The sequence below is a fragment of the Pipra filicauda genome, unplaced genomic scaffold (genome assembly GCF_003945595.2).
Source record: "Pipra filicauda isolate LSUMZ 115617 unplaced genomic scaffold, ASM394559v2 scaffold41_size5083284_pilon, whole genome shotgun sequence".
Classification (NCBI taxonomy): Eukaryota; Metazoa; Chordata; class Aves; order Passeriformes; family Pipridae; genus Pipra; species Pipra filicauda.
In genome coordinates, this window is record NW_024104554.1 from 1,894,130 (window position 1) to 1,917,856 (window position 23,727).

The following is a 23,727-nucleotide window of genomic DNA, read 5'->3' on the forward strand; positions in this document are numbered from 1 at the left end:
CAGTATCACCATTTCCTCTTGTGCTTTCTTAAGTTTCCCAGGAGCAACGCTAAAGGGGAAAAAAAAAAGCCCAAAGATACGATTCAGTCTAAATCTTCTGGGTTCATTCACATAGAAAACACTGCACATCAATCCAGACACAAAGCACCAGCACTGCTGTTAAGCTTTGTGATAATGAAGGGTAACACATCTATGGAGCAGTCAATGGAATGCACACTGTAAATCAGGAAAAGCAATAGCCACTCATGAACAGTGGTAATTGGGATACAACACTGAGAGCCAATCAAACAGCACAGGAGAGTTACGGCTTTCATGTGAATAATTTATTCTTTTATCAATTAAATTTTACCAGGTACTTATTTACAAAGAAACTTTTTGTGGACAGAATTTACATCAGCTACTGCACAATTTTATTCATTACTAGGATATGATTAGCATCCTTCCCATGTTGCTTGACAGTGTTGGTTTTGATCAAATAGGGTTATTCTTTTGCCAATTATTTGTTTGGTTTAGTTTCCAAGTGTGAACAGAATTTGAACACATGCCTTTGCTACAATTAAGGATTTCTTTTTACAGAACTAGTTAATAGATGGAAACGGTAAGGTTCCATCTGTTATTAGCATTTCTTTATTGAAGTTGGGATTTAGTTTTAGATTCAACGAAGGCTTTAGGCATTTCCATGTTAGGCACTACAATGCCTCTTTACCGAGACGGCACCCCTGAGAAGAATTCGAATTACCTGCTTGGCCTCCCGGTACAGTGCATGGAGTAGCTCACCTTGGACTGGTAACCCAAAACACAGAGCCTGTCTGCAAAAGCTTTCCAAAGAAAACTTGCCCAATTGTACAAACATTTACTACATCTGTCCTGATTTACCCATCCAGGAGCTGGAGCCTGGAATTTACCCAGAACTCAATGTGGAGGAGCCTGTGTGTGCTTTTGGAGGATTTGCAAGAAGCTCTCCCCTGAAAAAGAACCCAGGAAGTGGTCCCAATACAGTTCTTCTCAACAGTCATCTAGATCTGAAAATGCACACACGTGCGCGCGCACACACGTGAACTGCAAGGCCTCACTTCAGCCCTTATTCAGCTTAAGGGAATTCAAGTCTAAATCCTCAAGCAGATGACCTTGAAAACAGGAGTACTCTAGGAAGGAAAAATTATTGCCTAAAAAATTAGAGCAGAAAAATTATCTCCTGCATGTCCCACTAAAATGGGAGGACTGGAAGATTCATGGAGAAGAAAGATGACAGAGTAAACTATGTCTCTCTGGCTAGTCTCCAATTTATCAGTGAGGATGAGGGTTTGAATTTACCTACCTTGATAATTTGTGAGATTTTTTAGCCAATTAACATACAATGCAAAATGCATAAACATTTAGAGATCAGGGACTAGCTCCAAGAGGTCCTTTAGTCCATTGACAATGAGGCAGTGGAAGATGTGGGTTGAACGTTTGCAGGCTAAGAAAGCACACACAGATCTCCATGTTCCCATGCAAACAGAGTAGCCTTCAGGCGACTCTAGATAAAACAGCTTTGTCTTTAAAGCAAAACATATGCAACTTGAGGGTGGCCTGGCCCTTTAATCTGTACCATAAAACCCTATTAGATCAGTGGCTTCTGGGTATCCCATCATCTAGTTTCAAAGGAGTTGAGGTGGTCCTTAGGTAGGTGCGGAACTGCTCCAAGGTGGGCAGTTCTGAGTGAGTGGAGGAGAACTGCTCAGCACCTCTACATGTCAAAGGGGTAGTTGTGGCTAGGTTTAAATTAAACTGAAGAGTTCTGGGATGATAATTTTGGTCTTCAAATGCCTGAAGATTACCTAAATTCTGGTTTTTGTGCCCAAGTTTGGTGGGGTTGTTTGGGTGAAACTATAATTGGGGGAAAAAACAACTCTCAGTAAATCTGCCTAAGGCTTACCAGGGAGGAAACAGAGGCCACAGAGTAGGAAATCTGGCTAGAAACATGCCTCTGTTGTCAATCATCAGGCTGTGACTATGCAGAGTGTACAAAGGAAACAGGTTTGATAGACAGCTGCTAATGAAGCCCAGACTGCCTCCACTGACACTGTGTAAACAGTGAAAGCAGGTAAGCACTTGATTCAACCCTTTCTAAAAATAGGAGCTAGCAAAAATACAGATCACTGCAGGTTCATTGAATGCTTAGTACTGTAGAACTTATGTCCAAATGTATTTCTTCACAGTGTACAGCAACAAATACTGGAAGAAAGGATATGGTTCACTCTTTCACGAAAGTTTGCAGCTATTTTCACAGCTTAAATCATGGAGACTTCCCAAAACTCGTTTAAAAGCATTTTCATGCATTAGCAGGAATGAAAGTGCTTAATTAATGCTTAATTAATAGGAATGCAAAAGCTGGTTTAATGGCTCGTTATGCTGTAGTATAGGAACTATACTACGTAATACTTTGAACTATGAAATTGTATTGTATTGCAAGATAAAACAGACATTTCCTTGTGTGTGTTCCTGGTGACTCTACTATTTCAAAATCTGGCCTAGCACTTATGCTAAGTTTAAGTATGCACCTAAGTGTTTCACTACCCAGCTTGAAATACTTTCTATAGTTAACATAAAAATTATGCCGAAGGCAAACACATACTTTTTCTTTCCTGCTCAAGCTACAATGCTGTAATTTAATTTAGAGTCAACATTTCCAAGGATTCTTGTCTGAGAATTAAATCCAACACTCCATGAATGGTATTAAATTCCATGGCACCAACCTGTACTGAGGCTAAGATAAACATCACACTCTGCAGGCCTACAGCTCCTGCCCGGCTGATGCTTTAATTAGTTCACTAGGGAATAGGCTCACTAGGCTAAGAACTTCTAGGACTGGACCACTGTTTTCTATAGCATGGCTAACCAGATCAACTGTGTTAAAACCCTGTGCAAGACAGAAGGAGAAAAGAAAAAAAAATTAAGTGAACAAAAGAAGTATCTACAAACCTCACTACTCTCTTTTGTAAAGATGGTGTCTCTTAGGACAGAGCCTGCTGTCTTCCTTTGGAACTAGCAATTACATATAAGAATGCTAAAGTCCTATTTAACAAAAACATCTTAATAAAACATAAAAAAATCTGCTTTCTTTGATGTAAGGTCCCTATGTCTTTCTAAAATATGAATCTATACAAGAACTTTGAGTAAAAACAATTCTCTTCCACAGTCCACGCCAGTTCCACACTGAGTTACAGTGATGTACTAGCAAAAACACAAGTTCCTTTTTTCAGAAAAGGTTTCTCAGTGATTTACCATAAAGCTAAAACATTTGCCTTGCCTGCTGATTTTTTTGCAATATAAAATGTATAAAATAAATGCATGTGTCCTTTTCAATATAGTCTGTCTATGTAGACAATTTACTCTTTTCCAGTTCTGAGTAACATGACAACTTTCCACAGGCAAGAAGGAGTTTTGTATGGTTTTGTCTCATTAGGATGCTGCTCCACAAATAGCTCTCTTGGGAAGCTTAGAATCACAATGACGGCGTATGCTATCAGCACGTACTGCATTTAACAAGGACTTATTGATTACAATAATCATGAGATCAAAATAAATAAAGCAGTCTCTCAATCAAAAGATAGGGAGGTAACATCATGCTAGTGCACAATATAATCGACATGTGTTGCGCATTCCTATTTTCCATGTCCTCCTTCGATGGTCTCGAACCAAGCTGGAAAAGCCTCTTGCCACAGGATACTGAACATACAGTGAAACATTTAAGCTGTTTACAGTCAGTTTCAAAGAACTTACATTTGGTTTAGGTTAACCTTCCTTGACCTGCAGTTAATTAAAGAGCAGATGAAGTACAAAGTTTTTCCCCAGCTCTAGTGGCATACATGGTCACATCAACTGGCTGCAGTCTGAACAGCTTCAGTTCATTTTTGTTATAATTTAAAATCTCTGATTAAAAAACAGTAATAAAACAATGTCTTTTTATATAGAAACCGTTGCCTTTTTCAAATAAAGAACATATCAACATTTCATATGTGCTATAATATGCCACATTTTAAAAAGGTAACTTGACTTTTTTTTTTTTTGTATTCCAAGTATAACATGTGGCACTCATTTTAGTTACACAAAACTTTAAGTCTGGTATATGTTAAATCATCTGTGGTTGAAATTCCCGGGACCACACAGTGCCACATCTTCCTTAAACCATCCATTGCACCACAAATGAAAGGCTGTGATGGAGATGTTCTTCCTATACTTTTTTGACACAGGAAATAGCTGGTTTAACATACAAACAAATTCAGCTAAACTATGTTTATCCCTCAGTATCATCCTAGACGGAAAAAACCCAAATAGTAGAAAAGGCTCCAACCCAGACTGCAACTATGCATAAACACACAACCAACACTAATGTCCCATTATGACACTGTTGTCAGGAATATTTTAGATATCCAGGTGTAAAAACGTTTTTCTCAGATTGGGAATTGGCACAAACATAATCCAGAGATTATCCAATATAGCAGCTTTTACTTTCATGTGCTTGGTTTTTCACACAAAGCACAGCAAACACGAGAAGAGTTAAAACCAGCTCAATATCCTGGGAGCAGAGAGGAGGAAAGGGGGAGCCCCTCTTCTCTGCAGACTCACCAGGGGGAATCCCCTCTGTAGGTGGGAGTTTGTGGGTTTCCCACAGCTGCAACCCAGCTCCCCTCTCAGGAAGCCAGAGCCAGGCTGACCATCTCACAGTGGGAGGGAGCCCTCCTGGTCCCCTGCTTTGTCCAGCCTCTCAGGCAGGGTAAGCACAAAGGGCAGGAGAACACCCTTGACATCCAAGGGAGCTTTAAGAAGCTCCCCGTCAAAAGTGCCCTTGAGCCCACCATCCGCTTCCACCTCGCCGTCCTGGGCTAGGCTGAAGCGAAGGGTGCCGGTCCGGTTGACGCAGTAGATGGTGTTGCCCAAGGGGGCACAGCGGAAGGGCTGGATGGGGCTGCCGCTGGGCCGCAGGCTGGCACACTGGCTCCAGCACTTGGCCACTGTGTTGTACCGGAAAACTTCGACACCACCAGCGGCCCCACCACCTGGGCCCGGCTCCCCACCACGGCTACTGCTCACATCGAAGCGGTAGATGAAGCTCTTGAAGGCCACCATGTCCGCTGAGCGCCGGCGGCTGCTGTTGTAAGGGCACTCCTGCCACTCGTCACGCTTGGGGTCATATTTGAGCAGGCGGTAGAAGAGGGAGCCTCCTGACACATAGATCTCCCCATTGCAAGTGGTGGCCTCATGAGCCACAGCGAAGGCACCCTTGGGCAGAGGTGCCACAGGGCTCCAGCGGTCAGCCCGTGGGTCGTACCTCTCCACAGTGAAGAGGCACTCACCCCCCACAGCATACAGGTAACCATCCAAGGCCAGCAGCTTGAGCTGCGAGCGGGGCTGGGCCAGCGGCCGCACCTGGCTCCAGGTGTCAGTGAGGGGATTATAGCAGAAGACCTTGTCGGAAAGGCGGGCCCTGGGCTCGCTGCCCACCGGCCCTGTCACGATGCCCCCTGCTAGGAAGAGGTAGTTGTGGAGGACACACATGGCACAGCCCTTGGCATTGGCTTCCTCGGGCAGGCGCGTCAGCACCCTCCACTCGCCGCTGGCCTCCTGGTAGCAGTGGATGAGGGAGCCACTCTCCTCCAGGGACACCACGGAGGAGGGGCTTTGCGGCCGGCTGCTTTCGCGGCTCTGTGGCCGGCTGCCGCCACCCGGCCGCTCGAAGGCATCGCTGACCTCGGCCACCAGCAGGCAGGGCCGGCCGGCCTCCATGCGCCGCTGCAGGATGAGGTCCCGCTCAGTGCCGCTGAGGCGGCCATACACGCTGGGCTCCCGCAGCACCTCCAGGTAATGGTCGCTCATGAAGCGGTAGGCAGCCTCCCGTAGCTCCGCCAGCCGCTGCTTCTTGGCCAGGCAAAGGAGCTGGTAGCAGTTGCCAAGGCAGAGCTGGGCGCGCATGGCCTCGGCGGCACAGTGCAGGGCACACGGCATCTGCAGGACGCGGGCGCCGCTCACCACCTCCGCCAGGTTGTCGTGCCGCACCTCTCCCATGCGGGCCGTGTACACGTAGTCGATGAGAAGCCGCAGCGCCCCGTAGCTCACCCCCTTCACCCGCAGGACGTCCCGGGAGGCGCGGGCACGAAAGTAGTCACTCTTGGCCGCCAGCACCGCCTTGTGCGCCCGAATGCGACGCCCCGACACCTCGATCACAAGGTCGGGCTCCTCCGCCGGCCGGTCCCGCGGCCCCACCACCTCCTCATCGTCCTCCTCCGGCTGGCAGGCGGCGTTGTTGATCTCCCACTGGCTCTGTACCACCCGGCCGCCGGCCGCGGGCGGCTGCGGCTCGGCGGCGGCAGCGCTGAAGCAGAGGGAGGAGCTGAAGCCGCAGGGGGCGGCCGGGGTGGGCGGCGGCGGCGGCGGGGGGGCGCCGTTCGCGGCCCCGCTCTCCTCCTCCGGGGCCGCGCTGCCCTCCAGGGAGCCCTCCATGGAGCCGCGCTACCTTTGGCGGCGCCGCGCCGAGCCTGTGCGGAGCGCTGCCGGCCGCGGCGGGGCGGCCATCACCTGCGGGGGACACACGACAGCACTCAGCATCCGTGCTTGCCTCCGCTCACCCTCCTCCCCTTTCCCCCCGCTTCTCCGGCTTAATATTGGGAGCCGCTGCTCTCGCAGGCGGGGCTGTCTCTGGTTTCCGGGACTAAACCTCTGCTTCTGCTTTCCCCGCGGGATCCACCCTGCGGCTCTGCCGCCTCCCTCTGCCTGGGGCTAACTGCGGTAGCTCAGCCCCCGAAAACCTGAGCTCTCTTGGTGGGACGGGGGGTCGCCCCGACGAACACTACAACAACCTGAAAAGCAATTTTGTTTTTCCTGTAGCTGTGCAAAAACTTTAAGCAGTTTGCAGGCACTGTATCCTTTTCTTGACAGCTGGTCCCTACTCTGTGCTGGGTGATGAGCAAAAATGTCCTTAAAAGGCAGATACTCAGGAGTACTATCACAATGTATTCACCTTGTGCAACTATTTCAGTGGAAGGCTGAGGCTGCAATTGATTCTGGAAGGCGACTAGTCAAGTTTGTCTTCGCATGACCTTTGTGAAGTATTCTTCATATCACTGCTCCTTATATGCATTCCCTCTGTTTAAAAGAAAGTGTAAAAGGTGATTAGTTTTAAAATCGATACATTCTCTGTTCACGCAGAAGTTTGGGACTACTAGAGCAGTGCTTCCTTTAATAGGATATCTAGAGTATCTCAAAGGGACTATAAGTATGGTAATAATTCTGTTTACAAAAGAAAGGATTTTTTCTGTTGTTAGGACAAGCAATTTCACACTTATGTAGCAGCATATGTAGCTGTAATGCATTAGCAAGGTGTAAATCGGATTTCTTAAGTCTGAAAGATTTATAGCTTCTGTTAATAAAAAGCAGAAACAAGCAAAAAAATCACAATAGATAATTAGAACGTGAAGTCTCTTCTGGGAAACGGCAGGCTACAGGGCATGGCTGCAAGTAGGTTAGTCCCCATCAGCACAATCACCACCCAGTGATTTCACAAATGTAGTTTTTAGAATTTAAAAAAGTGCCATTTGTTTGCCTCATGTTTGTTTATGAATTTCCCAGGCTCGTTTTAGGTTTTGATGAATGACACATGAAAATTGTCCAAATGTACTTAATTTCATTTAATAAGTATCTGCAGCTCTGATTCTATGTTTAAGGAAGTTATTATTTCCATTCAAATCCCTGCTAGCAGTTTTTTCACAGTTCTCAAGGAACACTAATTTCTATGTAAAATATGCATTGTGACTTTCTTTCAGCAGAGATGATTCATTTACCTTATTAAATTAATATTAGGAAAATCTAACTTTCTGATTTTTTTTTTAATTACTGGAAGCATAATTGGTAAGTGACATTGTCTGGAAACCCCTGACATGTACATGAAACCTAGAAGCCCGTACTCGCACATGCATTCATGGCTAGGCTTCGTGAACGAAGATTAAGGAAGGCTCTATCTACATTTATTACAGGCACGCCGGTGGCTAATGAGGCCAATACGAGACAGACATGTCCAATTGCAAAAGGCACAGCAGAAAGACTCCTTAGATGGTATATTCCGAAAGACACGGTTCTTTCTGCATTGTCTTTTCTCCTCGAGAGTGATCCTGCGGGCGTTACTCGCACATGCAAACTATACCTAAATGGTATTATCAGTCTTCTCTTATGGGTTTTTATTTTGTGGACTTTCCCTGTGAAGTGCTTTCTACATTTGATCACATTCAGTTAGACTGAATCAATGCTGATGTTTGATTTCTGGGCACTTGAGACTTTGAGACCATAACAAGGTTTCAGTAGCATTTGAATATTCCTTACCAGAATGAGCAGATTTCACAAACTTTGTATTCCTCATCTTGGTGTTAAAAAATCTGGCACTTAGGAACTTTTTACGACATTGTATGAACTTCGGATAGTCTTACTGGCAAATTTCCTGCGGTCTAGACCCAAACTCTGTAGGTCAGGTTTTACTGAGTTTTCTATAGCTTTAAATAGACAATGAGAAATGCAGTGATCTGTGTGTACACTTGGTGTGTCTGTGGAAGATGTATAGATTCATTATTAACTTTAACTGGGCAGCATCCCTGTTGATGTGATTGTTTGTCACTGAGCCTTCACAGTACTGAATTCACTATGTAACCATGTTTTATGCCATTTTATTATGCCGTAGACACTGAGATTAATCTTCTTTTTGCTCCAGGCCTTCAGAGCCCTGATAATCAGCTTTCTTCAAGAGCAACAACTGTAACTGACACTGGTGAAATGACAAAGGTCCAGTAGAGGTGGCTAGGAAAGCACCAGGAATGCCAAGCTCAGATGTACAGTTATATTAAGAAAATTGCTACAATGTGACACAAGTAAGTAATTAAAACATTTTGTGTCTCCTCTGCTCTTTCTTGGGCTTAGTTCCCCAATATTTAATCCTTATCTTGATACAGTTCTGGATAGCTTGAACTCCACAATCATGAACATTCAGTGCATTCTAATATACCTTCCCCCATTGCTCACAATATTATGCCCTTTCCTGAAACACCTCACTTTTGACATCACTTTCACTTCTGTTCTCCCACTACAAGAAGGAATGAGTAGCTTCAGATAGTTTCAAACTCTCAGTCTACAGCTTGATTTTGCAAGTGAAATTATAAAGGAAGAATGAAAGAGAATGCCACCAAAAATTAAAAGTGTGGGTGACTAAATGTGAGAAGTCAAAACCAGTAACTGTAATACTAATAATATCTCTGTATGGTGAGATGTATTTCCTGCATTATGTCTCAAAAGAAAATCATCATTTAGAATATTCAAAGTTGTTAAAACAGCAATCAGAAAAAAGTGATCTTTTCAATTTTCTCAGCTAATGAAAAAAGAAAAAAGAAAGGGTGACATCCTCCTAAACACAGTTATCATACCTTTCCTCATATTCAGACATCTGCTTGGCTTAGAAGTTTGACTTGACACTGAAGTGTTATTGAGATAGAAGCTGCCAGCCACTGCAGTCGTAACAAACACGTATATTAGCATTCTCCTGAGGAATCACAAGGAGAAAGAAGGATGATGGTATGGCTTCCTAATGGCAAGCAGCAGAATTCTGAAGAAAATGACCTGCTGGTATATCTAAAGCTAACCACCAAGAATATGTTTAATTTTATGCTGAGCATGAACAGGACTTCAGTCAAAGTATCACATGCAATTAAGGCAACAAGGAACTCTACAGGGAAGCTGAAGATTTAGAAAAGCTGAAAAGAGGGTTCGGAGGACTTTTGTCAACAACAGCAATGACCGCTCCAGCAATCTCAGCACCTTTGTCTATCTGAAAACAAAATATAGGCATTACACAAAGATGAAGGTGAAAAAACAATTCAGAGAAGTTGTGGAACCTTCCCATTATTGAGCAACTTGCCTGATCTGAGTTAAAAGGTTGTAGATTTAGTATAAAACAGGAAGATGCTGAAAGGGGCTGGTGGAAATACAATACTGAACTACTTCTCCATTCTTTTTTTATCTACAGTGATCAAAGAGTTGTACTGCTGTTCTAACAACACAGAACATTCAAAAGTTACAGAATCGCAGAAGATACTTGATAGCTGTGCTGATTCAGAAGAATCTGACCCCCTAACGAACTCATTCAGCTTCAAACAAACTTAGTTTTAGCACTTTTTTCAAAACTCAGAAACAGGATAGGTAGTGGAAAAGGAAGCAAGCTGTTTACAGGACACGGTATCTGTGGCCTAATGTCACTTTTTATACTGGGGACTTTTAAGTTAGAAGCTGAATTACTGTTTTCATTATCATGGGCTTGGTCTAGGGATGATGTAATGTTAATGGACAGAGGAGCTGCCAACAAACATGAACTGTATTTACAGACTTGGCAATGACACAATTACAATATCCTGGATGTGTGGCCCCAACCTCAGATGCTGTGAGACATTGCTCAAGTAACAGCACAGATAAGAAGGCGCAGTTTTTCTGACAGAGAAACTGTAATGAAGAGCTGCAGGTAAAGTTTCCTGCATTCATTTGGCAGTCCTTCTGATAAAATCCAATTAAATGCTTGTATTGCATTGTTCTCTATTTACTTTTTTTTGTGCAGTGCCAATAGCCTTTGACCCAAACCCTGTGCTCTGGCAAGACCCACTTTCTCTGGGGAATATGCGCATGTGGGAGGAATTGGGTTACTGCTCTGCAGTTCACAAATGAAAACTGCTCTGACTAAGTCTCAGGGTAAATAAAAGCAGTGCTTTCCCTATCATAAGCAACTCTAATTTACATATGCAGGCTGTCCTCCCAAAAGACACACCAGTTCAGAAGTGACAGAATGCCATTCTGCTCCACCTTAGTCCAGGAAATGTTTTTGTAAAAATTTGTACTGCCAAATTTTACTTCAGTAGAGAATTCCCTTGGGATATGGGCGTCATCTGATTGAGATGATTAAGGCATCCAAAGAGGCAGGATCATCAAAAGAGAAAAAACATCCCCTGTATTTATTTTAAAAACTAAACGATGACTTCACACTGGCCAGTGTGAAGACATCCAGCTCAGACCAGAAGGCAAAATCTTCTAGGAGGCAGAGTCAAGTGTAGAGTGTTTTGCATGTTTATAAAAATAGTCTGTTACACTCCTGCTCATTCAGTAGATCTGTGAAATCTGGAGAAAAAAATGTTTTCTTTGTAAATGGGGAAAAACATCCGGAGCATAAAGATGCCATTTTTCTGAGAGGGCTTGCACCAATTGAATTCTTGGATCCTAGTACAAATTTTAAATCTTAACCACTTGATTAGCCTCCTGCTTGTAAAAAAAAACCACAGTTGTCTTTCAATGTGCCACCTGAAGAAATATAGCAAGAAGAATAATTCTTTTTCTTTCCCTTTTTTAAAATTAGGAACGCTCAAAACCGGGATTACAATACAATCCTAGTGTCTTGCCCTGACTGCCGGACGTATGTCTTTTGTAGTACTGCATTCACACTCAAGTTGCCTATGCAGCTTCCTTATGACCTTTCAGGGTCCTGTAATTTTCTCACAACATGTAACAGAGGTACATGCTTCTATCTCATAACTACAAAATTTTCATAAAATCATAAAGAAAAAAAATTAAGAAATGCAGCTTATGATTATAGACCACACAAGACACATGTGGACAGCAGTTCCTCATCAGAAACTCTGAGGAAGAAAAGGCTGTGTGTGTCTGGGAAGGGAGGAAGAGAGAGAGAGGAAGTAAGTTATAATAAAAATATTATCAAAAGCCTGATTAAATGATATTACAGCTAGCAAATCCAAACTAAAAATACACAAGTTCTAAACAGTCATTGTGACCAGAGAAAAGGTTTCCTTACAGTAATATCCATAGAGGCAAACACTCTCTAAAAAGGAAACTACCTTTTTGAGTTCCTACCACAGTTTAGACTCCTCAGAAATAGTTACGGAGGAGCAGGGTCTCTCAGCAGTTCTCACAGCAAAAAGGAAATAACACTCCCACAAAAGCAAAATCTAGCAAAGATTAAGTGCAACTCCTCTCCAATATGTCTTAGATAAAAGAAAGTCTAACAAAAAAAGAAGAGTCAGAAACAAGTTTTGAGTGATTACAATACGTTTGAGAAAAACTCTAGGGCTGATGTGATGTCTTTCTCACTAATGCACTACAGATCAGGAGATAATGGCATGGCAATACTACACTGAATGCAGCAAAACTCTTTATGCACCATTTCTGCTAATTCTAGACATGGGCCGGCAACTATCTAGTTCTAGATATAAGGTGACAGCATGTGGTCATGTCTGTGATAAACTGAAGTTTGGTTGCTTTCATCATATCTGGACACAGTTAACACTGCATTTAGTGAACAGTGGTACCAAGCTATAGCATGGTGCTATAGCTGAAAGAATAAACACAGTCCTTGAATGTGTATTCTGAGAAATAAGGAGTAACAGTAGGGAAAACGTTACCTTTCATCTATAGCATTAGTAGGTTTGCAATGTAACATGGTGGATGAATGGATGGAACCATGTATGTTCCAGGCTTTACATTTTGGAAGTAGCATTGAAAAAGCTGTGATGACAGAGAAAAGTACTGAATTATTTCACAGATATAAAAAACTCCCAACACTTCAGTGAGAGACTCACAACAACACTGCAACCAGACACAAGCTTACTCTGTCTCCACACAGTGTGCACCAGTTTCAAGCCAACTCCCAAGCAAAAAGGGGATAACTAGCTTAGGCACCTCCTAACAGCCACAATTCCATGGCTTTGGAGAAAAGGTGGCTTGCACTAGTTTCTTGGAGAACTAGTAGAGCAAGCCTTAGTCAGCCCAAGAAATGCAGTGCTGACAGTTCTTCACAGCTTGGTATGTTTGCTCTGTGACTTGATGACTGTGCACAAGTGCAGGCACATGAAAATTCTGCATCCTGATGGCTTTCTTAGGCTGATGGAGAAAACCTTAAACAAACCAAGTGTAAATGTAAACAAAGCAATATATTTACACTACTGAGGGAAAAAAAGTACAACTAGAGTATTGTGGATACTGAAAGTTTACATTAATTGATGGGGAAAGTGAAGAATGGGCTCAAGGAAAAGAAACTCAAAGAAGGCGACCAAATACACAATAAACACAAAAGGTACATCCAACTTAGGAGGATCTTGTGTGGGAAAATGGTCAGGGTATTAATATTCAAAGATAAAGTAGTATCCCATGGAGAAATACACATTTTTATTCTGCTGCACACTTCTTTGAATACTGGATTATGGTCCATGTGGGAGAAACGATGATGGTCTAGGTGGACATTTGATCTGATATGGGAAGATCCTTATTCTGATGTCATCAAAGGGATCATGACTGTGTGCCTTGGGGAGTCCAAGGTGACAGAATTTTTACAGGAGAAGACTAGTTGATCTAGTAATCCTTTCTGTCCTTAAGTTCTAGAAATTGCCATACACCAGGAGCACTGACTTGAAGCAAAGCATCAGCTTGTGATGACTAAAAGCCTCGTTTAAGCATTAATGTGTAATGTTGGAGTGTAATGTGGTAATGTTGATTGCAGAAATGCTTTTCAGCATTAAACTGTATGGTCAACAAATTGCAAACATGTTCAAAATCTCTACAAACACTTTGGCAATGTTGGTACAAATAAACAAGGAGGAGAATATCCACTCAGAAGCCAAGTTAAGCAAAACAGCAAGCTAGTTCAGACAGAATTTTGAAAATCAAAGTAGTCAGGCTTGGTTTTGCATTCCAGAAGAGCACTTATCTCCATGAATGGACTGTACTCTTTCAGTGCACCTTCTACATATTGCATTTAATACAGAAGATGGGGCAATGTATTTGGAGGAAATTAAATTCCTGTTTTAAGAAAACTGGGTTTTGCTTTTAATATCATTATGGAAAGTACATACAGATTAAAGAGCTCAAAGCAACAAAATTTCCCAAAATATGTCACCATTGTGCTTGAGAAAGACAGAATGTAAAAGGTAACAACTGACTTCAAAGGGAAGCAAACAGCCCCATTTTTCTGAGACTTATGCCTAGGAAAAGAAAGTAAAAGAAAAACTTCTAGAGGAGGCAATTAATGAAAACACTTCTTTTTCCAGACAAACTCTAAATATGATACTTAAGAGAAAAAAAGCCCCTCTTTTAGAGACTGAACAGGCTCACTGATTTATTGATAAATTAGGTAAGTGATGCTTAGAAAGGCAAAGGCCCTTCAGATACATTGTGAATGGCACCCTTCTCATTTTTGAAGAGCATATATTGTTTCTTTGCCCAGATACTTCTTCAAACTTAAGGTTTACAATCATTCTAGCTGCAACTAAAAATTATACCACACGTAGTTTAATTTACAGAATATTTCCACATTTCTGCAGACAGTCTCTACACAGATTTTGGACTAGATTCAAAGGTGGAGAGACCTGCCGCAGTGCTTAACATGGCAAAGGCTGACTTTGAGGGCAGTTTTAGCTGGCAGATGGCAATGAAGCAGAGATGTAAGACCCAAGAAAGCCAGATCAGATAGCAAAGCAAAACCTCCAGCATGACAGCCCTAATCCAAAAAGAGGAAAGCAATCAGCTTGCACAGACTTCTCTCTGCCATGGCAGAAATGCTGCTGGTAGAGTTTGCTGTTGGGCCTGTAACTGTGAACTATTAGGTGACTCATAGGAGTCTGGCTTCTTTTATTTATTATTTCATGAAAATCAAGCCAAGGTGGAGAGATGTGGGGCCATATTCCTACACAGGCTTGACCTGTAAGTGGGATGCACCTCCCAGTTCTCCTGCAAGGGCAGAGACCAATGCTGTGTATCTGAGCTGCACAGCACTGCTGATCTACCTGTAACAAGCTGCTGGAGTGGAGTCTGGAACACACAGATAGCTTCTGTACACAAAGGCATTGTGGGGGTACAGTTAGATGCCAATTGATTCAGATCCTCAAAAACCAGCATATGAGAGCTACCAAGGGCTAGCCAGCAGAAAAATACCAAAGACCATGGTGACAAAGTGCTTAGTTTGTACAATCAGGAGACATTAGTTCTTGCTTTAAAAGATAGCAGTACTGACTCTTGCTGCTACTTTGACTTTCTGTACAACAGTTAAAGATCTAACCAAGCTACATGGAAAACATGCCAGTGCCCTTCCTTTGCCTGACAAGAGTAAAACCCCCAAATGTCAACAGAGTGCCCAAACTATCAGGTCTATGAAAGGTTACTCTCCTTCAGACTAAAGCTTTTCACAGAAACAATAAACATTTCTTAGGGTGAGTAAGAAGAATCCTTGGTTCTGTTCCCTGACAAAAGGGAAGTTTCTTTTCTTTCTATTGCCTTTGGTGGGTCAGGGCTCAGTTGTATTGCCGGGAGATCCAAGCCATCCTGAGTTGTGCTAGGACTGAAAAACACTTTTGCTGATCTCAAAGCATAAACGTATGCTGGAGTCATAGGTACTTTTGTGGCAAGCCTTTACTATCAGAAGTACCTGCAGGCTGTCAGTACAGATTTCACCAAGCAGTGGGAATGCTTTTAGCAGCAATGATGTAACTGAGGGCTCAACAAAATACGAGGCTACTCCATGTGATCATTGGAAACGAACAGGGCAAGAAGAGAAAACCGACTGCAATGCATGCTGTTTATATTAGTAGAAGTTAACACTTACTGGCCATTCTGAGACAAAAATAAAATAAGTTTCTAATCAAACACTCATATTTTCATGGCCTGACACTTTCCACATTAGATGCATAATATTTTTTACTATAATGTGAATTTCATATGCTGAGCCTGGGCGTAAAGTCTAATATTTTCTGGCTGCACTGATTTCTCTGACTATACTCAAAAAAACAATATTTTTTTTTTCCATTTAACAGGGCAGATAGGTAATAGTTAAGATGCCTACATTTAAGGAACAGAAAAGATTGCCTGGTTATCTAATCTTATTCCTGCAAGAACAGGCCAAAGAATTTTATTCCTGTACCATGCCAATAACTTCTGGCTGAATTAGGTTAAAGCATTGTTCTGCTCAAATATTCCATCTCACATCTGTATGGTTTCTCTGTTTTGGCCAATGGCCTTGATGGATATTCAGCTGTCAAATGGATCATCCTGAATACCTTGGAAATGTACATGATGCTTTTCACCTCAGAATTCACTTTTTTTGCCTTTTGCACTTTCATATCTGCTGACGTGGCAGCATCCTGTTTTCCCAAAATGATCCATGCTCTTTATGGAGAGACATACAGACTGGCAACACAATCATGAAGGGTGATGATGATAACAGCTACGTCAGGACTGTCCTAGCTGCTTTTGGACTTCCTGACACAGAGGAGATGTAAAGACTATAGTATGACTAATCTATGATTCAAACTTATCCTTTTAAAGTGCTACAGAATAAAGGGTTGTTAATGCATGCTGTTAAATTTGTATCATGTTCAATAGTCACAGTGCATTTATTAGTTAGCAATCTAGACAGAGCTCTACAGTCAGGACCCGGAGTAAGAAGACAGACCTTCAGAATAAGAGGCAGAGAGGTGTTTGGTTTCATGGTTATGATTTAGAAGGTGTGAGAAGAAGCACAGATTCAGGGGTCCCCATTTGTGGTTCTTGACCATTTAAAGATTTTGATGTTTCACTCCTAAGTCTAAAGTTTGGTTACTTCTGATTAGAGAGAGATTTTAGATACACATCAACATCTCCTCAAAGCAAATACTGAGGCTTTTCAACCACCACTCTGAAAAGCTGCCTGATTTTGGGGGTGCAATACAAGTATTTGTTTTCTGTAAGGCTGCAAAATATCTTGCCAGGAATACTGTCCAGGCATTGAGCTAACTAATAGATCCTTGCAACTCTGCTCCCTGTCTTAAACATCTTCTGTCTGAGTGGTATAGACCTCATCCTGAACAACAAGAAGCAGCACCAGTGAATTTTATCATGTGAATGCACATAAAGTCTTTGCTACCCTTTTCCTAGGTGTAAAACTTCTTGGGACACATGACACTGACTAACTCCAAAGCAATACACTCAAACAACATTTACTTTTACTGTTTTTTCATCTGCTGTGGAAACCAAACTTCAGGACCCTATTATCAGTTGTTATTAAACAAGAAATATATCTGTGTACTGCTTTGGAGAGAATGAAGCTTGTGCTAGTAGCTTGCAGCTAGAAACCCCCACCTAAGTTTCAGAGCATTTTGATAAAGCCAGAGTCTGACATCACTTTAAATCCTAACCCCATTGTGGCCAAGGGAAAACTCCCATTAACTTCACGAGCATCTGGATTTCTTACACTATTGTATTGGGTTTGCATGGTGATGTTTTGGCAGCAGAAGAGCTCCAGGCGTGGCTTCTGTGAGAAGCTGCCAGAAGCTTCCCCATGTCTGATGGGGCCAATGCCAGCCGGCTCCAAGACAGACCCACTGGCCAAGGCCGGATAGCGATGGTGGTAGAATCTCTGGGGTAACATAGTTAAGAAGGGGAGAAAGTTACTGCACGGGAGCAAATGGCAGCCAGAGAAGACGGGAGTGAGAATATGTGAGAGAAACAACTCTGCAGATATCAAGGTCAGTGCAGAAGGAGAGGGAGGAGGTGCTCCAGGCACTGGAACAGAGGCAGCTGCGCCCCTGCAGCTCATGGAGGTTAATGGTGCAGCAGAGATCCACCTGCAGCCTGTGGAGGATTCCACGCTACAACAGGTGGCTGCTGTGGGTGCCATGACCCCATGGGAAGCCCACACTGGAGCAGGTTTGCAGGCAGGACTTCTGACCCCACAGGGGAGCCACACTGGAGCAGCCTGTTCCTGAAGAACTGCAACCCGTAGGAGGGACTCACACTGGAGCAGTTCATGAAGAACAGAAGCCTGTGGGAAGGACTCACACTAGAGAAGTTCATTGAGGACCATCTCCCATGGGAGAGATCTCTTGCTGGAGCAGGGGAAGACTGTGAGGAAGGAGCAGCATATAAAACATGTGGTGAATTGATCAAAATGCCCATTCCCTGTTTTCCTGAAGGAGGGAGAAGATAAAGAATTCAGGAGTAAAGTTAAGCCCTGTAAAGAAGTGAGGGGTGGTAGGAAGATGTTTTCAAGATTTCATTTTTATTTCTCATTATCCTACTCTGATTTCCCCACGTCGAGTCTGTGTTGCTCGTAACAGTAGCTGGTGAGTGATCTCTCACTGTCTTGATCTCAACCCACGAGACTTTCATTTCATTTTCTCTCCCCTGTCCATCTGAGGAGGGCAGTGATGGAGTGGCTCTGGTGGGCATGTTCATCTAGCCAGGGTTAATCTACCACAGCTGTACACAGAAATGTATACAGTAGCTTTTTTGTGAAGTGAAGCAATGCAGGGAGTTGCAGTAAAGGAGAAATGAAGAAAACTACAGGATAAGAGGAGAACTCTCCCATGAACAGATTTGTCTTCGACTGATGGAATCAGAACATTTGTTGTTCGCATGCCATTCCCATAGCAAAGGGTTGGCTTTTAGTTCCTACTGTCTAACACTCTGAAATATGGGTTGCAGAAATAATAGTTTATCTCCACATCTTAAGGCCTGTTCTTCCAATCTACTTACAAGAGAGGGAGAGAGAGAAAAGCAGATCTGCTTCCAAGAAAAAAAAAACAACGCACTATTGTTTAACTCTGACAGGTTGATAGTCTGAAATTAGTCAGAAGTCCAGTAGCCTTCCAGCAGTTACAGATCCACATGCAAAGCTTACTCTGCTCCTTAAGTACTCCTGAAGGAATCAGTGTCCAGAAAAACAACAAGCAGTTTGTGCTAATCTATAAATGTGTACATGTAAAATAACTTCAATTAATGCAAATCATGTTGTGACAGACAACATAACAGCATGGAACCTGCTTGACCAACTTATGTCAATGTGTATAGAAAGGTTGTGGTTTCTGGAGTGTTTCCGAGTGAGTTAAAAAAGGCTGTCAATCCGTCTGTTTTAGCCAGAGGCACAGCAATGGCAGCTCATGAAACATCACACCTGAAAAGCATTTATATGACACATCTTTCTTCTCCCTCTGACACACAGCACAAAATCTGCAGAACCACTGCATTTTTTTCTCCAGCTTGTTTTGCATTAAATAAACTGACTTAACCAATCATGAATTCCTGCCATCCTTGCTGATGGGGCATAAGGGAACTGGAAAGTACCAAATGTGCAGTGCACAGGACCCAGACAAATCTTTTTTGCAATAACACTCAATCCGCATACACAATACTGTTGCAGTCCAAAATTCAGATACCTGCAGAAAAAGAACTGCTAGGAATAAACAGGAAACCTTGGGCAACACAGGCTGAGATAAATCCCTTAATCTGAAGGACTGGACCTTCCTCACAAGACCTGTTGATGTACAACCACGTGGATTAATCTTGCTCCTGCAGCAGGATAAGGAAGGACTTTGAGATGAAATTATTAAATCATGTTGAAACCCCTTTGTTTTCTTCCCCCCCATTTAATCCTGGTTAAGGGAAATATTAATCAATTGTGTAACTGTAGCAGAAACCTGTGTAATCCTCTAGTTAACATAAAGCCATCCCCTAATTTACATAACTCGTCCTCCTCATTAACATGTCCAGCCCCCAAGACCCTTAAATTGCACTCGTGTGCTCAATAAAGTATTCCAGTTTCTACCTCCATATCTGGGATCGTCTTAGGTTTCTGGACCCTTATACAATACTGACCCACTCTTGTAATCCTTTCAGTGCCAAAACTGCCAGTTAGCATCCAATGAGCATTTTAGGATGAGGCCAAAAAAAAAGCTGCAGCATTCCCAACACTGTCTAAGGAAAACACACGTCCTGATCCCACAGAGTTACAGGCAGATTTAAATGGTCTGATCTCAGGACGAGCCCCACTCCTAACACCAACTTCTGCATGTGTAAACTGGGTGTTTGCTTAATTAACTGCAGGAGGAAGGCAAAATCTCTATCCATTCACTGTATTGTCACATGGTTATGAGTGCTGGCGTAGGGAATTGAGCAGTAATGTACAGCCCAGACTAGAGAAGAAGCAGGGTCCCTTCTTGCTCAGGGACAGCTCATTCATAGATCAGGTTAAACTGGTTGTCAAATCCTGAACTGCTATAAAGTAATTCTTCAGTGAAAGGAACTAATCATGTCTGTTCTCTGACAAAACAACACCGAGACCAAAAAAGAAGCAAAAAGAATGATGTCAATTCCACTGAAAAATAAAACAGCAGATATAAAAATGTCATGTCCAGAGAAGGCTAATGGAAATGAGCTCATTTTTAAAATGGGTATTTTCAAGGATGTGAAGAGGTATAAAATGACTTCTCTCCTGTTCATGGGAAAGAAACAGGCTTCCAACTGCAACGCTACACAATGTCAGTAGGGGTAAATAGAAAAATGCCTGCAAAATCCATACAGGACCTCACCAAGAAAAAAAAAAGTATTAAAAAAAAAGCTTAATTCTATGTTAAAAGAAATTGCAGGATTTCCTTTCATGCTTTATTATACCCTTCTTTAGCATTCAGCAGCCCCTAATATCCTCTTGCAACAGGATACGACAGGATGCCGAAACCCCGGTAAGTAGGATCTGGATCCAGTCATCTAACCACATCACTGTCTTTATGGTAACCTAGGCCAGCCCTAAATACTATAATCCTGCTTTACTATAGTAAAGCCAGTTAATGGCTTTCATTGAATGTTCCTGCCAAATAATGTGCTGTAATATTTATTGACATTTGAAGTCCGTCCACCTCTTTGGACTATCTGTTATACTGAAAAGTGATGATAGCGCAGCATTCGTAGAAGAAAGAAACCTATTAAGGATTTCTGTCTTTTGATACTAAGGCACAGTCCTGCAAACTCCAGCTCCTAAGACTGTCACCACTGACTCAGTGCCACCATTGCCAGGAGTGAGTCCTGGAGAGCAGAGAGGAGCTGGAGCAGGCATGGGAACAGTCCTTGGCTCTTTGGCAGGTTCTCCTCAGACAGTGCCATTAACAGTGAATGACCAGAGGATCCCATTGGCATGCTCTGGATGTCCTAATTAAAGAGTGAATAAATGCTGTGTGATGCGCCCTGGGCAAAGGAAAATGCAGAACAAGCACGATGGGCCAGAGAGTTGAACAGGGGAGTAAATATTGTTTTGCCAATATTAGTGACAATTTAATTATTATTTTCCACAAACATTCCACTTAATTCATTTCTGGGAGACAGATGGTTAAGTCTCTGAAAAATGGAGGAGCTATTTTGCTTCTCAGATCATACAGAATGATTGTTCTATTTTATTGCTATTCTATTTTTTATTGCCCTACTTTTTTCCTAGCTTTTTGTTCTAGTTTTCTATTGTTCAATTTAATTGCTGTGGAAAAGCTTTACAGAATGTCACTTCCACAGAGCTTTATTTTTTCTTGATAGGTGAAAAAAGTTGGCTATACCATGTAATACTATCATTCTCTGTGCTATGTGTAGGTTTGGGTTCAGGAGTCAGCTTTTTGTTGCTTTAAAGAACGAGACATAAAAACCTACCAGCTTCAGACAACTAAAATTCAGTAGGACTTTTCTTCGTGCATCTTCCACCCTGCAAAATCCTGCACGCATGTGTTCACCCAGGGCTTGCGTGTGCTTTTAGTAGGATGGGGAAGCACGCCATGAAGAATTTATAGCGGGAAGCAATCTGCTGCTCTTACACATCCCTAAACGTTAGTGTAAAGAGTCATTTAGATTTTTAATAGGTCAGCAGGATAAAAAAAAAGTACGCAAGCATTAGGGTTGGCTCTCTCTCTGACATATGGAGAAGGGATATGGGGATATGCCCGGCCTCCCTACTGCCCAGAGGAGGGGGATTAAGGGGGACAGAAGGAAGAGAATAGCACGATTAAACCTGACAGTGCTCCAGCATCCCCCCTCACGCTCACACAGACACACACACACGGCTACCATGGTTCCGCGTCCCAGTTTGTACCGCAGACATCGGCAGATACTGGCACCGATCCTCCCCACGGGCTCCCCGGAGGCTCCGCGGCGGCGGCCGGGGAGGGGGGTCTGGCACAGCCCCGGCTTCGGGACGTGCCCGACCCCGCTCCCGTCCCGCGGCCGCGCTGCCTCCCCGCTTACCTTCCTCCCGCGGCCGCCGAGCCCCGCTCCGCTGGGGGCAGCTCCTGCAGTGCAGCGGCCCCGCCGCCTCGCCCACGGCGCGGGAGCCGGCGGGGAGGCCGGGGAGGCGGGGAGGGAGCGGCGGGGCGATGCCAGGCGAGGCAAATGGCTGAAGCGCAGGGGCCGAGCTGGCGGAGGGGCCAGGCGAGCGCGGGGCCGCGCTCAGCCCCTTTGTTCGCCTGGCAGGCGGAGGGGAGGGAGGAGCGGGCACGGACCTGTTGCTACCGCTGCCGGCGGCTCCCGGCGAGCAGCAGCCTCTGGGCCGGGAAGCTGCGGGGTGTCGGCGGAGAGGAGGGGCGGGCGGCAGAGCGGCCCCACCTGCTGAGGAGAAACTCCCCCCGTGCGGCGCCGGGCCGGAGTGACGGGTCCTCCCCCACCTCCGGGTGGGGCCATGCCTGGGATACCCGTGGCGGCGGCGCTTCCCTGCCTGAGGCAGGGCTGGGGGCTTTGCTGCCGGAGCCCGGGGTGACGGCGGCCCCCTAGGACAGCCCAGCCCGGCCTGGCACCGGCATGCTCGCTGCGGAGAACGACGGGGAGGGTTCCCAGGCGGAGCCTCTGGCTTATTCAGGTCTCTGCTTCTGAGGAACAACGCGGAGGAGGCCAGGTGGCTTCTGTTTGGGTGCAGTTTGCGCCAGGGTCCCATTTTCCTCTGCGCTTCAAAGATGAGACTGTCATCGGGATTCCCACAAATAGACCCGCTTCTCAGTTTCTTTAAACCCCCCTCACGTTACGTTAGTTGTACCCTGGGTCTGCTCCCGACGCAGGCAGTGGTACTCACCCAGCTCACGCCGCACCGCGGGCTGCAGTTTGATTTCTGCCAAGACAGCAGACGTGCAGCTCTATCCCGGCCTTTCTGAACCATTCCTGGTGCCAGGATGTGTCGTATTGCCATTGTAACGTATAGATTTCCTATGATGCTGCTGCCTCCAAACACTAGTCATCTGCAGTTTTTCTCTTTTCTCCTCTCCACTGACTCCAGGGTCCCGTCAGACTGGTTCCCCTGCAGCTGCCCAGCGAGTGGCTCCTGGCCCTGGGAGACACTGCTGTGCAGACTGGAAAAGCTACTACTCCGTCTCCTCTCTCAAATCAACCCGACGATTAATTGCTCTGTGCTGGCAGTATAGCCATTGCAGCTGTATGTTTTTCCAGCTTCATGGTGGTGATGGCTAAGCGTGGTTGAGTGTCTTCTTCATTTTGTCCTGTTGCTCCTACTTTTTGACATTGGTTTTGCTAAAATTCTTATGTGTTGACTTAGCACTTAATAAACTAAAGTGTTGCATGCAGTGCTGGGTAACTGTAACCACTTGAAACCCTTGGCTCCACTCACGTTGTGCACTTAAGAGCAGCGCTTAACCCAAAGGCTGGTTTTCAAGCTGAGGTCATGTCTGATCTCTACTGAGAGGCCAGCCTGCTTCTAGTTGCCATAAAATAGATAAGTAACAATCACACAGTGTCACAGGGGTCTTAGAGTAGTCAGTAACCACAACATGTGGCTTTAGCCTAATTGCAAATTTCCCGCTGTGCCCTGATTTGGGTCCTTTACAAGGTTAGACTGTAAGTGTCTGTATGTGGTTTTATTACTGGCTAGCTGGAAGAAGT

The 23,727-nt window shown here is 44.1% G+C and overlaps 1 protein-coding gene across 4 annotated transcripts; it reads right to left on the bottom strand.

The window, feature by feature from the left end:
- Window positions 1–301: 301 nt before the first annotated feature.
- On the bottom strand, window positions 302–22,941 carry KBTBD11 (kelch repeat and BTB domain containing 11). Of its 4 annotated transcripts, none has more exons than XM_027744775.2 (3): window positions 22,907–22,941; window positions 7,001–7,125; window positions 302–6,558 (listed from the first exon to the last, which is right to left on the bottom strand). In XM_027744775.2, the coding sequence occupies exon 3, from the start codon at window positions 6,481–6,483 to the stop codon at window positions 4,705–4,707; it is 1,779 nt and encodes a 592-aa protein (XP_027600576.1). In that variant the 5' UTR covers window positions 6,484–6,558; window positions 7,001–7,125; window positions 22,907–22,941; the 3' UTR covers window positions 302–4,704. The 4 variants fall into 4 exon arrangements, with proteins under 4 accessions (XP_027600576.1, XP_027600577.1, XP_027600574.1 ...); XM_027744776.2 differs by lacking the exon at window positions 22,907–22,941 and adding an exon at window positions 22,447–22,588; XM_027744773.2 differs by lacking the exon at window positions 22,907–22,941 and adding an exon at window positions 22,344–22,408.
- Between the last annotated feature and the right edge of the window lie 786 nt (window positions 22,942–23,727).

What these genes read in the sequence shown, in the direction of transcription:
- KBTBD11 (XM_027744775.2), bottom strand. Translation starts at nt 6,483, where the DNA reads ATGGAGGGCTCCCTGGAGGGCAGCGCGGCCCCGGAGGAGGAGAGCGGG.